The 13396-nt window shown below is 46.0% G+C and overlaps 1 protein-coding gene across 1 annotated transcript in view; it reads left to right on the plus strand.

Annotated features, from left to right (window-relative positions):
- Positions 1 to 8909: 8909 nt before the first annotated feature.
- The window catches only part of Ttll9 (tubulin tyrosine ligase like 9), a 50907-nt gene continuing 46420 nt past the window's right edge, over positions 8910 to 13396 (plus strand). The window contains exon 1 of the mRNA XM_028774951.1: positions 8910 to 8985. Within this exon, the coding sequence (XP_028630784.1) occupies positions 8971 to 8985 (15 nt within the window). The 5' untranslated portion in view covers positions 8910 to 8970. The remainder of the gene's footprint in view (positions 8986 to 13396) is intronic.

A 13396-nucleotide genomic window follows, 5' to 3' on the forward strand; every position in this document is an offset into this window, starting at 1 on the left:
ATTTGTGCTGTATGTCTATGAAAAGTGGTATTCCCCGAACTGATGATTATAAAATTAAAATATCAGCCCTGAAAAACACCCTGCGGTATCAAATATTCAGCCAAGATTTAGTTCCTTATGCAGAAATTAAGTGAGTACATCATCTTATTAGGATGCAAACTTGCTAGAGCCTTTATAGGTGTGAGAAAATTACATGTAGATGAAAAGTTATTTTAAAATAAATTCTCTTATGATTTATTATCAGTAAATGTTTGATTTGCATATCTATTTTATACACGTATATATCCAGGGGTTATTTTGAAAATAAGTGAAAAGTGGCTGGATACAGCTCAGCTGGCAGTGTTTGCCTGACATGCATGAACCCCGGGGTTTGAACCCCAGCAGTCCTGTAACTTCTTGTCATCTCTAGCACTCGGGAGGCAGAGGTGGGAGGATCAGAAGGGCAAGCTCAAGGCCATTCTGGGCTACAAGAAACCCTGTCTCAGAAACAAAGAAACCAAAACCAAAAAAGGATGGAGGTTACAAACATTTAAGAGGCCCTGCCTTAGTCCCTCCCACGAGGTACAGAATACATGCATGCTTAAATGAAATCTTTCTAGTATTCCCATGAAAACAAGAGATGCAAATTAATTGTTGACCATATTTTGATTTAATTCAGTTTATTCAGATACTATCATTTTAGCATTTGGTCAGTGTTTAGAGATTATTAATGATGAGTTTTATGATCTTTCCATGACACTGTCTGACTTCTACTTCTGACTTACCTCAACTCAGATCATCTATACAGCAGATGCTGGAAGCGTTCAGGGGCCAGTATCAGCATATCACACGTCCTAGATCTGGGCGAGAAGGCCAAGGAAAACAAGGAACAAATAATCCATTTACCAAAGGTCGCAGGTGGCCACAAAGAAAACAAAGCAGGGTGGTCGAGAAAACCTCTCTCTGTGTGGCGACAGTTGAGCTGAGAGCTGGGGTAGCCATTGCAAGAGTAGAGGAGGACAGAAGCCAGCAATGCAGAGGCCTGCACTGTGAGAGTGTGGCCTGTGGACAGAGCAGATACAGCTGCAGCACAGGGAACTGAGGCAGAGGCATGAGAAAGGCTGAAGAGTGCAAAGGACCCTCCATGGCACAAGCGGGCTTAACATAGCTCTCTCCTCCATGGAATAGAAAGCCAAAGGGAGACTTTAACCAAGGGCCTGACATCTGGTTTAAGGATTTAAGTCCCGCACTGTGTTCCCCTGTTGAAGTCATCAAGGAGGCTACTGCACCTGGTTGGATGGGAGACAGCTTGGGATGGAGCAGACACCGAAGGGGAGGCACTCACTGTGTGTGAATATCTAAGAGTGTGGCTGGCAGGCTATGCAAACAGAGCTGGGTAAGCAAGGAAGGGACTCCTAGGTTCCCTGACTTGAAAAATCATTATCTCTGCCACAGGAAGAAAAACATCAATAATTCAACATGTGGTTATTGGATGTCAAGTTATAGGTGGAAAGTTACACCAAAGATATGCTGATGTTGACTTGAATCTCCAGAAGGCCTGGTCCCTGAAGGCAAAAAGAAATACTCCTCTCTTCAGGCTCCGTATCCCCTGCTGCTAGGAGTCTCAGCTAGGGTCACCTCCAAAGACTCCCTGGAGTCTCCCCCATCTTAGAGCTTCCTGCCACCGAGCTCTCTTCTCTTTCTCAGCCCTCCCACCCAGTTTCCTCCCTCCATCTACTTCAGATGTCTACTTTATTTCCCCTCTGAGAGAGATTCAAGCATCCTCCCTTAGAGCCTCCTTGTTGCTTAGCTTCTTTGGTTTGTGGATTGTAGCATGGTTACGCTGTACTTTATGGCTAGTATCCACTTATAAGTGAGCACATACCATGAGTGTCTTTCTGAGTCTGGGTTCCCTCATTCAGAATGATTTTTTTCTAGTTCCAGCCGTTTGCCTGCAAATTTCATGATGTCCCTGTTTTTTAAATAGCTGAGTAGTATTCCACTGTGTAAATGTACCATATTTTCTTTATCCATTCTCGAGGGACATGTAGGTTGTTTCCAGTTTCTGGCTGTTTTGAATAAAGCTGCTATGAGCATAGTCGAGCAAATGTTCTTATGGTATCACGACACATTTTTTGGGTATATGCCCAGGAGTGGTATAGCTGGGTCTTGAGATAGATCTATTCCCAGTTTTCTGAGAAACTGACAAGTTGCTTTCCAAAGTGGCTGCACAGGTTTGCATAGCCACCAGTGATGGAGAACTGTTCCCTTGCCCCGTGTCCACCTCCTGCAGCCAGGTGGGTCTTCCAGTGAAGGGAGGGGACAGTAATCTACCCACAAAACTTTCTACCCAAGATTTGTCCTGCCTTGAAGAAGTGCAAGGATAAAGATGGAGCGGAGACTGAGGGAAAGGCCAACAGATGCCTGGACAAAACTGAGACCCATCCCATGAGAGGGGGCCAACCCCCGACACTATTAATGACACTCTGCCCTGCTTACAGACAGTTATGCTAGCATAATTGTCTTCCGAGAGGCTTCATCTACCAGCTGATGGAAACAAATGCAGAGACCCACAGCCAAACAAGGCAGAGCTCAGGGAGTCTTTTGGAAAAGTGTAGGGAAGGAATGAGGAACCCTGAGTGTCAAAGGCACTACAAGAAGACCTACAGAGTAAACTAACCTGGCTCATGGGGGCCTCACAGAGCCTGAGCCACCAGACAAAGAGCATGCATGGGCTGGACCTAGCTCCCTTACACGTATGTAGCAGGTATGAAATTTGTTCCTCATATGGTTCCCCTAACAATAGGAGCAGGGGCTGTCTCTGACTCTGTTATGGGCCTCTGGACCCCTTTCCCTTAGTGGGGATCCCTTGTTGGGCCTCAGTGGGACAGGATGCACTTAGTCCTGCTGTGACTTGATGTACCAGGATAGATGGGTACCCATGTGGGGAAGGGACTTAGGAGGAGAACAGGGAGGAGAGGAGGGAGGAGGCGCTTCAATCCTGCTGTAAAGTGAATAAATGAATAAATGGGGGGAAAGAGAAAAGAGATGCTAGCAAACGGAGTGTGAGCGTGTGCACCTTTAACCACAGCATTCAGAAGACAGACGAAGGAGGATCAGGAGTTCAAGTTCAGTCTTGGCTATCTTGAGAACCTGAGCCAGCCTAGACTCTATGAAATCTTGTCTCAAACACACACAGCCCAGGGGACAGGGGTGTGAGAGAGCTGAGCCCTAGGAATTAGTCACTCTGTGACCCTATTTTCTTAGTTTATTTCATCTATAAAGGATCAGCCCCAGTTGCCCTTTGTGTCCTGACTCAGAGGGAATGATCAAGTCATAGGAGCAAGAGACTTCTGCCAGGGTAAAAGCCCTGAAGAGAAAAATGAAGTAGTTATTAGACATCACACATTTAATAGCTTTGAGCTCTTTGCTCTGCAAGGGCTAGCTATCTCGAAGCCCAGGGTTTTGGGGACAGGGTTTCTCTGTGTAGCCCTGGCTGTCTTGGAACTCACTCTGTAGACCAGACTGTCCTCGAACTCAGAAATCTGCCTGCCTCTGCCTCGCAAGTGCTGGGATTAAAGGCGTGTACCACCCCTGCCCAGCCACAACTTTCTTAAATAAATCATGAGGTGACTATTTTACAAAAATTCTGCTAAAACATGAGTCTCCCTGGAAAATAGTCCATGTCTCACCATGGTAAGCAAAACGCTTGTTCTTACAGATGTCCACATGCTGATTGCTGTCGACTCTGAGTGGGTTGTGTTACATAGGATGGGCGGGGTAAGGTTGTAGGGCGATGTGGGGGGATGTTAAAGCTGTAGGGCGATTAAAGGCACTAGTCAACTGTCATGAGGTGGAAGGATGCTGGAGTGTCCAGTGAAATCACCAGTCTAGTGTTCTCACAGGTGACATGGAAGGTGACTGGGTTAGATGGACATAGGACAGAAGTAGGGGCCATAAGGGGTTCTAGTTTTGAAGGTGGACAGGGACAGTGAGTGGTCAATAGAGCATCTGTGTCAGGGGTAGATTCCTTGAAAAGATTTAAAACACACTTAAAAGATCGCTGAAGTCTTTGGACATATAGTCCAGTCTAGATAGCTGTGCTTGGAAGGTAACACGTGGGGGAGGGAGAACCTCTAATAAGAGGGGGGAGGAAGTGGTGGGGAGGGACTCAGGTGTGTCACTCTCCAGTGTATTTCCTTAGAGTGGAGGCTGCTCAACTCACACACCAGAGACTTCCGGAGTTGCTGGTGGAAACTTCAAGGCAGCAGAATTATTTTATGTATAGCTACCAGAGAGAAATCGGCTAAGTGGATACCTTAATTGATCCAGTGAGACCCGTTCCGGGTTCTTCCCAGAACCTTAAGATAACACGTTCCTGAGATTTTTAAGTTACCCAGTGTGTGGGAGTTATAAGTAGCAATCAGAAACTCTCTGTTGCTATCAGGAGAGATCATCCCACAGTCTGGTGGCGTCTACTGTGCTCTTGAGTACGTTCCTTCAAGTCTTTGAGCCTCTTCTTCCTCATCTACAAACCGGAGGGCAGAAAAAACTCTAGGTTTGTAGTGTGAACAGATGAGGTGACTTATTTAAAGTACCCAGGTGATCACGATGACCACTGTCACGGTGCCAGGGACAAGTCATAGGTGTTAGAGTACATATTTTCCAGACACTTCTTATCGGAATAAGTAGGTCATGCCCCCTTGCTATCTCACTCTCTCTACAAAAGTACAACTGCTGGAGGTGGCTGGCACGGTGGCCTGTGATCCTACAGTCTTTCCTGCCACCACGATCTTGGGGGTACAGTCAGGCTACTCGATGGCAAGCATGCTTCGTAGACTACTTACCACATCTCACTAACCAATCTGCCAATTCCCAGCCTGGGACCTTCTGCTTGCCCTGAAAACCTTAAAGTGTGTATGGGCACCCTCTTTGTGTGGTACTGAAGACACCCCACACTTCCACCTTGTTAATAAGACTGTCTCTTTGTTGTTTTTGTTGTTTGTTTGTTTTGTTTTTCGAGACAGGGTTTCTCTGTGTAGCTCTGGCTGTCCTTGAACTCACTCTGTAGACCAGGCTGGCCTCGAACTCAGAAATCCGCCTGCCTCTGCCTCCCAAGTGCTGGGATTAAAGGCGTGCACCACCACTGCCCGGCCAATAAGACTGTCTCTTAAAGGGCAGTTTGTCTCAGCTCCTTTCTCTCCAAGCCCAGTGCATTGTATCTCCTTCCTGATGGGAGCTTCTGGGTCACTCTCAACATGTCCAAGTCAATCAGCAGCACACAGAGATTCCCGCCCCCAGGCCTCACCAACACATGGCCTTTCAACGACACTGGTTGATTTTATTATTTTTATCTTTTATGTGTAATTTTCATTTAATTTCCCCCAGAAGATGTTTTTTTCTGTCCTTAAGAATCCAACTGTTAGCTGGGCAGTGGTAGCACACGCCTTTAATCCCAGCACTTGGGAGGCAGAGGCAGGTGGATTTCTGAGTTTGAGGCCAGCCTGGTCTACAGAGTGAGTTCCAGGACAGCCAGGACTACACAGAGAAACTCTGTCTCGAAAAAGAGTATCCAGGTTTTGTTCCCAGCACCCACATGGCAGCCCACTGGCACTTGTAACTCCAGTTCCAGGAGATCCAACACGCTCTGGACTTTACGGATACCTGCACACACATGTGCACATACTCCCGTTGCATATATGAATAATTAAAAATAAATAAGATTTTAAAAGAAGAATCTGGCTCTTTATATGGGCTTTGGTGGAGGGGTTGGGGCAGCATCAGCAGGTCTAAGTTGGGATAGGAATTTGATCATTCTGGACGTCACATGGTAGATTCATGGGCACCTTGTGAGCAGCATGCCATGCAAATGCAGCCTCACAAAACTTGGTAGTACAAAAGCATCAAAGTCTCTTGCTTCAGCAGCCTCAGTTAATCTCCAAAGGGCACATTTCTTTCTCTTTCTTTCTTTCTTTCTTTCTTTCTTTCTTTCTTTCTTTCTTTCTTTCTTTCTTTCTTTTTTTTGTTTGTTTTTTTTCGAGACAGGGTTTCTCTGTATAGTCCTGGCTGTCCTGGATCTCACTCTATACACCAGGCTGGCCTCGAACTCAGAAATCCGCCTGCCTCTGACTCCCAAGTGCTGGGATTAAAGGCGTGCGCCTCCACTGCCCAGCAAGGCACATTTCTTTAATGGCCTTGACCTTGAGTATGCACAGGATCGAGTAAATGAAGTTAGCTTACAGTGGTTCCTTCCTAGTTTGGGTTAACTCAGGAGCCAACACCCAACGCTGCTTTTTAAAATGTAACTCATATATTTAAAATCAGAATTCATAATTGTGTTAATTCTCAGACGGTTTGCAGTTAGATTTTCTAGTTTTTTTTGTCTTTCCTTCCTTCTTCTATCCCTTTACCCTCCCTTCCCTTCTCTCTTGTTTATCTTCCCACTCTTCCTCATTTTTTTTCCAGACCAGGTCTCAATATGTAGCCCCAGATAGCCTGGAATTCAATGTACAGCCAGGTGGTACTCAAGCGTGCAATAATTCTCCTGCCTCTACTCCTCAAGTGCTAGGATCCGATCCCATATTGTGAAGCACCATTCCCAACACATTAGAGTTTCTTCTGCAGAAAATCCCCTGTTCCTGTCTCTGATGTATTCTCTTGTCTCCTTGACAGGATCTAGAACCACTAGGGAGACAAACTAGGGTTACCCTTGAGGAATTTTCTATATTAAGTTAGTTGACTAAGACTCATCTGAAGAAAAGGTGGTGCCATTCCATGGGCTGTTACCCAGGGCAGCATGTGCAGAAGGGACTGAGCCTTCCACTCTTGTCAACACCCCTGCTCCAGTGTGCGGCACAGTGCCCTCGGTGCAGAAAGGAAGTAAATCCTTCCTTTCTCAAACCACAGCAGCAAAAACAACTGATGAGTTATCTTTTGCACATTTTTCTTTTGTGGAAGCCAGGGTGGGGCCCTCTTTTCCTTAATGTTTTGTGAGAGTTGTTTAAGTACCCTTGCCACACACACACACACACACACACACTATGTTCTTCTATGTGTCTTCTTCTCCTTAGCATGTCTTTTCGGGTTCATCCACACATCAGCATTAGAGTGTCTCAGTCTGCCATGCCTCTTTATGGCTGAGTAACATTTGATTATATGTATCTATGTATCTACTGTAACTGATTTGTCTCTGGATGGACATTCAGGTTGTCTCCACTTGGGGGTCATTGTGAATCTTGCTATTGTGAATATGTATATATAAATATTTGAGTACTTGTTCTCAATTATCTTGGACATAATTTAGTCTGGAGCTTTGTATTCTGCTCTCTCAGATGGTAGCTATCTGTTTAACTGATATTTTCTCATTCATTCATGTCGTCACTAGACAGTGTTAGCCAGCTGCCAAATGCTAGGCACAGTAGAAAATACATAAGTAGTCTTTTTTTTTCTTCTCCTTTATAGGTGCTTATGGGAGGAGATACTAAGGATTTAGAAGAATTTTTCCAGAATGGAACAATAGAGGGCTAGAGAAGTTCTGAGACAACGTACAAGCTGAAGTTAGGGCAGAGGGGTGAGAAGAGCTATCAGTGAGCGAACCTATGATGGGTGGACTTCAGAAAGCAGGGTTGGGGAGCAACAACCAAACCATCAGCTGAAACAGATTGGAGACTACAAGGGAAGAAAAGGGTCACAGAGTGGGTTGGATGAGCTTGGGAAGGCTGCCCGTGGGGGTGGAGGGAGATTGTGGAATGTCCGTTCCAAGTGCTCAGGCAAAGAGTGACTTGAGAGGGACAATGTGAGGCGGGCACCAGAACATGATGCTACAGCAGGTGTGGGGGTTAGCTCTGGCAAACAACTAGGTGTGGGGGTTAGCTCTGGCAACAACTGATACTTAAGAATTATTACCAGTCTCTGGCTATGCCTTTGATCCCAGATCCCAACCCCCCACCCCCAGAGGTGGAGGCAGAGGCAGGAAGATCTCTGAGTTTGGGGCCAGCATGGTTGACATGGTGCATTCCAGGACAGCCAGTGCTACACAATGAGTCACTGTGTTTAAAACAAAAAGTATTATTTTCTGTGTGGGCTGTAGCTCAGTTGTACAGTGCTTGCCTGTTATACAGGGAGCTGTAGCTCAATCTCTAGTACCACGGACGCAAAACCAGGTTGATTATAAATGATAACTAGCTGATTTTTGTTTGTTTTTGTTTTTGAGGAGGGGTTTTATGCCATACTGGTTGGCCTTAAACTCAGTCTCTAGCCAAGGATGCTTTTGAATCCTTCTGCCTTTACTCCCCCCCCCCAAAAAAATGCCTCTGCCAGGGTGCTTAAAGGTTAGAGAAAGTGATAGAGCCAGAAGTGGAGGTGTGGTGTCGGGCAAAGGTATAGGAGTTCGAAGCTATCCTTGGTGAAGCGAGTTTGAGAATTGCCTGAGTAACTTGTGATCCTGTTTCAAACAACAACAAATCCAAACCCAAATTAAGAAAAAGAGACAGACTGGGGGTGGGGAGGGAGAAGCAAGAGAAGGATGGAGGGAGAGACGGAGGGAGAGAGAGTGATGCTTCCCGGGTGTGGGGGAACAAATAATCAGGCGACCTGGTGAGGAAACTTCCTTCAGTCAGATTAGAGGACTAATTAAAAAAAAAAAAAAAGTGACCATTTTTCAAATGCAGTGCTTCTAGATGGGTAGAGGGAGTGTAGCTGGACAGCAGAATAGTAAGTACTGTGGCGGGCAGTCAGCTTCTAGCCAAGTGTACCCCCACGCCGGGAGGGAAGTGGCGCCAAGAGAGAAAGGTTGAGGCGGTCGACCGATCTGAGCAACACTTCTAAGAGCCTCGAGTCAGAGGGAACCAATAAGGCTTAAAGGCGAGTCATCCAAACAGATCGCTGTCATCCAATCAGACCTGCGGATCCGGACACCTCCTTTTGTTGTCGTAGCAACGAGACGCACAAGCTTTCTAGGGCGCCCGTGGTGGTTTGGTTTGGGCCCAAGTCATGTCGCGACAAAAGGTAGGACTAACACCAATCCGATGATTTCGATTGTTCTTAGAGGAAAGGAAACCGAGGAGGGATTCAGAAGGGGAAGTCTGGGTGCAGTTATTAGGAGGATTAAAAAAAAAAAAAAAAGAACACTCTGAACTTTCTTAGGGCTGCAATTCCCGACATGCCGTGCGCCACATAAACACGCTCCGCGAGAGCCCTGTGCTGGCGGGAATTTACTGAGTCTAGATTCTAAATTGAACCCAGTAATTTCTGTGGCCCCTAGATACTTTCCTGACTTACAGAAACCATTAGAGATTCTTTCATCCCCCGTTTGTCTGTCCGTCCGTTGATTCTTCCGTACATCTATCCATCTACCCAAAAAGCTCCGTTTAGTGGCTTTTCCAAGCCCAGTGCTATCTGAACCTCAAGTGAGACTGAAACAGGCCAACTCTGAGTTTAAGACCAGGAAAAATGAGATCTAAAGAAGTCTTCTTAGAACCCAACATTCTGGCTCCAAACTGCTTCTTATCTCATGGTTCAACTTTTCAGAATGCGTGTCTACCAGCAGAGTGCCTTGAATTACCTCCTTTTACTAGGCTTCCTTATTCCGTCTAATGGTCTGTCTTTCCTTCTGGACTCCAGGGTCGACTTGTTCCCTGGTATTGTACCCCAGCGCCAAGCACAGAGTTGGCATGCACTTATCACTATTGGGTGACTGACTGCTGTTGATCAAGTTAGAGAAACTGAGGCACTACTCTGACTCCTCTGTTTCAATGCCTTCATCAGAAAATCCTTCTCTTTGAACTTTGTGAATTTATGTTGAACTTATTCCCTTCACTTCCACTACTACTTGCTAAATCATCACGATTCACTCCTTAATTGAAGTAACACTCTTTCAATACACAGGCTGGGAGACATCTCACTATTTAAATGTCATTAACAAAACCCAAACTCCTTTCCATACAGCCTGTTTCCTTTTGCTTCTGAACGACTAAGACAACCTCATCTTTTTTTTTTTTTTTTTTTTTTTAATGTTTTTCGAGACAGGGTTTCTCTGTGTAGCCCTGGCTGTCCTGGAACTCACTCTGTAGACCAGGCTGGCCTTGAACTCAGAAATCTGCCTGTCTCTGCCTCCCAAGTGCTGGGATTAAAAGTGTGCGCCACCACTGCCCAGCGACAACCTCATCTTGTTCTGACTCCATTTTGTGTTTGCTTAGATAGTTCTCAGCCCTCTGAGCCCATCCCCCACAGAGGTCATGTCTGTGTTGGCAACACATTTGAGATTTTCATGGCTTTGACCATGTGTAAGGGTCCATGAATGACACCCCAGACTCAAATAGTATATAAGTGCAGAGTGTTTTATTCTTCAGAAGTCCAGCATGCTGGGGTCTCCCCATTACCAAGATAGAGAGACAATCAAGTGAGCTAGCAGGCCAGATTTAAAGCTCATTGGAATTCTGGGGTAGATGAGCTTTATCTTACTGTATCTCTAAGCATTCCGGAACCTGGGGCATGAAGGCTGGAGCCTGGAATTTTTTTTTTTCTATTAGTAATTGACTTGTTTGGGCTTGCCTGGACTTGTCCAGTTATTATGCATAGTCTTCTTAACTGCCAGTTTGAAGTCTGTCATGGAATCAGCCTAGCCTTCTCACAATGTTCAGTTGTATTAAACAAAATAAAGTAAACTAAAATAACTAGAAAAGAAATAAGTGAAAAATAACTGGCATGTTCTGTCTACAATAATTACTATGCTCTTCTAGAAATGACTGTCTTAAGGTGACCTTGACACCCGTCTAATTTTGGTATAAATTATGGTCTTTGTGGATGTGGTGGTTTGAATGTGTTTGGCCCTGGGAGTGGCACTATTCGGAGGAGTGACCTTGTTGGAGGAAGTGTGTCATTGTGGGGGTGGGATTTGAGACCTTCCTCCTAAGCATGTGGGAGCCAACCTTCTCCTGTTTGACTTTGGAATAAGAAGTAGAACTCTCAGCTCCCCCAGATCCATGCCTGCCTGGATGCTGCCATGCTTCCTACCTTGATGATAAAGGACTGAACCTCTGAACCTGTAAGCTAGCTCTAATGAAATGTTCTTTATAAGAGTTGCCTTGGCCGGGCAGTGGTGGCGCACGCCTTTGATCCCAGCACTTGGGAGGCAGAGGCAGGCGGATTTCTGAGTTCGAGGCCAGCCTGGTCTACAGAGTGAGTTCCAGGATAGCCCAGGGCTATAAAAAAAAAAACCCTGTCTCAAAAAAACAAACAAACAAACAACCACCCCTAAACCCCCCCCCCCCAAAAAAAAGAGTTGCCTTGATCATGGTCTCTTCACAGCGTTGGAAACCCTAGCTGAGACAGAAGTTGGTCCCAGGGACTGGAGTATTGCCATGATAGGCCTGATCAAGTTTTTGTTTGGAAGAATGTGGATTTGGGGACTCTGGATTTGGAAAACCATGGAATGCTGTAAGTGGAGTTTAGAGGACACTTCTAGTAGGAATATAGTAGAGTTTGTTGCTGAGGGTAATTTGAACTGTGGAAAGCCTGGCTCTAGAGGTTTCAGAGGAAAAGAATGTGGCCAAGAGACTGTTCTTGTGTCATTTTGGTGAAGAATGTAGCTATTTTCTGCCCTTGTCTGAAGAGTCTGTCAAATTCATTGCATTGACGAAGGAGGTCTCAAAGCTGCCAGTCTAGACCCTGTGCTGCGCTTTAGCCTCATGAAGAGCGTTCTGATGAAGCAGAGCACATTTAGACAGAAAAAATACAAAATGTGTGGTTCAACTAATAAAGTGCAAAGAGCTGAATCCTGTGTTCAAGGAGATACATTTATTAAGAGAGTGGTGACCTCCGGGCAAGATCCCACCCACCTAAGCTTATTGTTTATGTACTTGCATTTGAACAAGGAATAGCTATGTCATGTTAGGCATTATTACCTGGTTGTTGTTTTCATTTGGACTTTTTTTTTTGTTGTTGTTGTTTCTCTGTGTAGTCCTGGAACTCACTCTGTAGACCAGACTGGCCTCGAACTCAGAAATCCGCCTGCCTCTGCCTCCCAAGTGCTGGGATCAAAGGCGTGCGCCACCACCGCCTGGCCTCATTTGGACTTTTAATCTGGAAGTAACTATATTCCAGAAATGGAAGGCACACTTGTGATCCAGATCTTGAGGTTGAAAGACACAGGTTTTTATCCAGATCTTGAATAGTGTCCATGAAAACCTTTGGTTCAGGCATGGTGGTACACACCTTTAATCTGAGGAGACAGAGGCAAGCAGATCTCTGAGTTCAAGACCACCCTGAGACAGATCAAGTTCTAGGTGAAGAAAAGCTTAAGTCCAGGTGTACACACCTCTGATTCCAGCATTCAGGAGATAGAGCCATGCAGATATCTGAGTTCAAGGTCAATCTACAGAGCAAGTTCCAGGACAGCCAAACTTAGGCAGTGAAAAAATTGAAAAGCAGAAAGCTGGTGATAATGTAATAGAAAAGGGGGTCCATGTTCCAGCCCCAGCAAGCAGCAGAGCTCAGCAGCTTGGGCCACGTGGCTCTGGCTTTAGAGTCAAAAATAGAAGGGACTACTGAGACAATTGATGCCTGTTAGCTGGAGCTAAGGAATTAGCAGTGATTAAGAAGAGATCACCATCACTGAGGTGAAATCTGGGAAGTGTTTTCTGAGAGCATAAAGAAGCTGTGTTCCAGAGATAGCCAAGGTTGTACCCTGTGCTACAGCCAGACTTGATAATGTGTCAGAATCACCCAGGTAGTACTGGTTTTGAAGGTATGAAGGGGTCATGGAGAGCAACTGAGGCTTGGCACTGTGAGAGGCCATGGAAGGCCATTGGTAAGGTATGGCCTCAGTTGCAGTTGGTGGCCCAGGACTGAAGGCATCATGCAATGAAGTTGAGGCTTGGCACCATGAAAAGAGCATATGAAAGGCTATTGGCAAAGCCTACTTGTAGTGGAAGACCCCAATGTATTTGATCACCAAGAACAGCAGCAGCAGTGGAGTGGATCAACCTGAGCTTAGAGTGCTTCTGAGGGCAGAGCTGGAGAAGTGACACCAGCCCTTTGGAGGAGCCCAGAAGATCATGTGTGGATACCAGACATTAGAACAAGAAGCTGTAATGTTGAAGTTTGTTGGGTTGTTGTGTGCGTGTGTGTGGGTACTGTGAGTTGAATTATGGGTCCCGAGTTTATTGCCACAAGGGGCAAGGGCCACGGCTCAGAGAGGCAGAGGCGCTGGAATTTGACTGTGTTCACCTCACACTGGCACCAGGTGGACATTGGGCTGTAAGAAGCCACAGAACTCCACTGGGGGGGGGATGGGGGGGGGCACAGTCTGAGACCCAGAGGGGGCCGGAGCTCTTGAGTTGGGGGTCCCTGGGCCAGGAGGTGTCCGGGAAAGACTGGTTCTTAGGTCCTTGGGCTCTCAGGCACCACTGAGAGGCTG

This window comes from Grammomys surdaster, unplaced genomic scaffold (genome assembly GCF_004785775.1).
Source record: "Grammomys surdaster isolate TR1022 unplaced genomic scaffold, NIH_TR_1.0 251, whole genome shotgun sequence".
In the NCBI taxonomy this organism is placed as follows: domain Eukaryota; kingdom Metazoa; phylum Chordata; class Mammalia; order Rodentia; family Muridae; genus Grammomys; species Grammomys surdaster.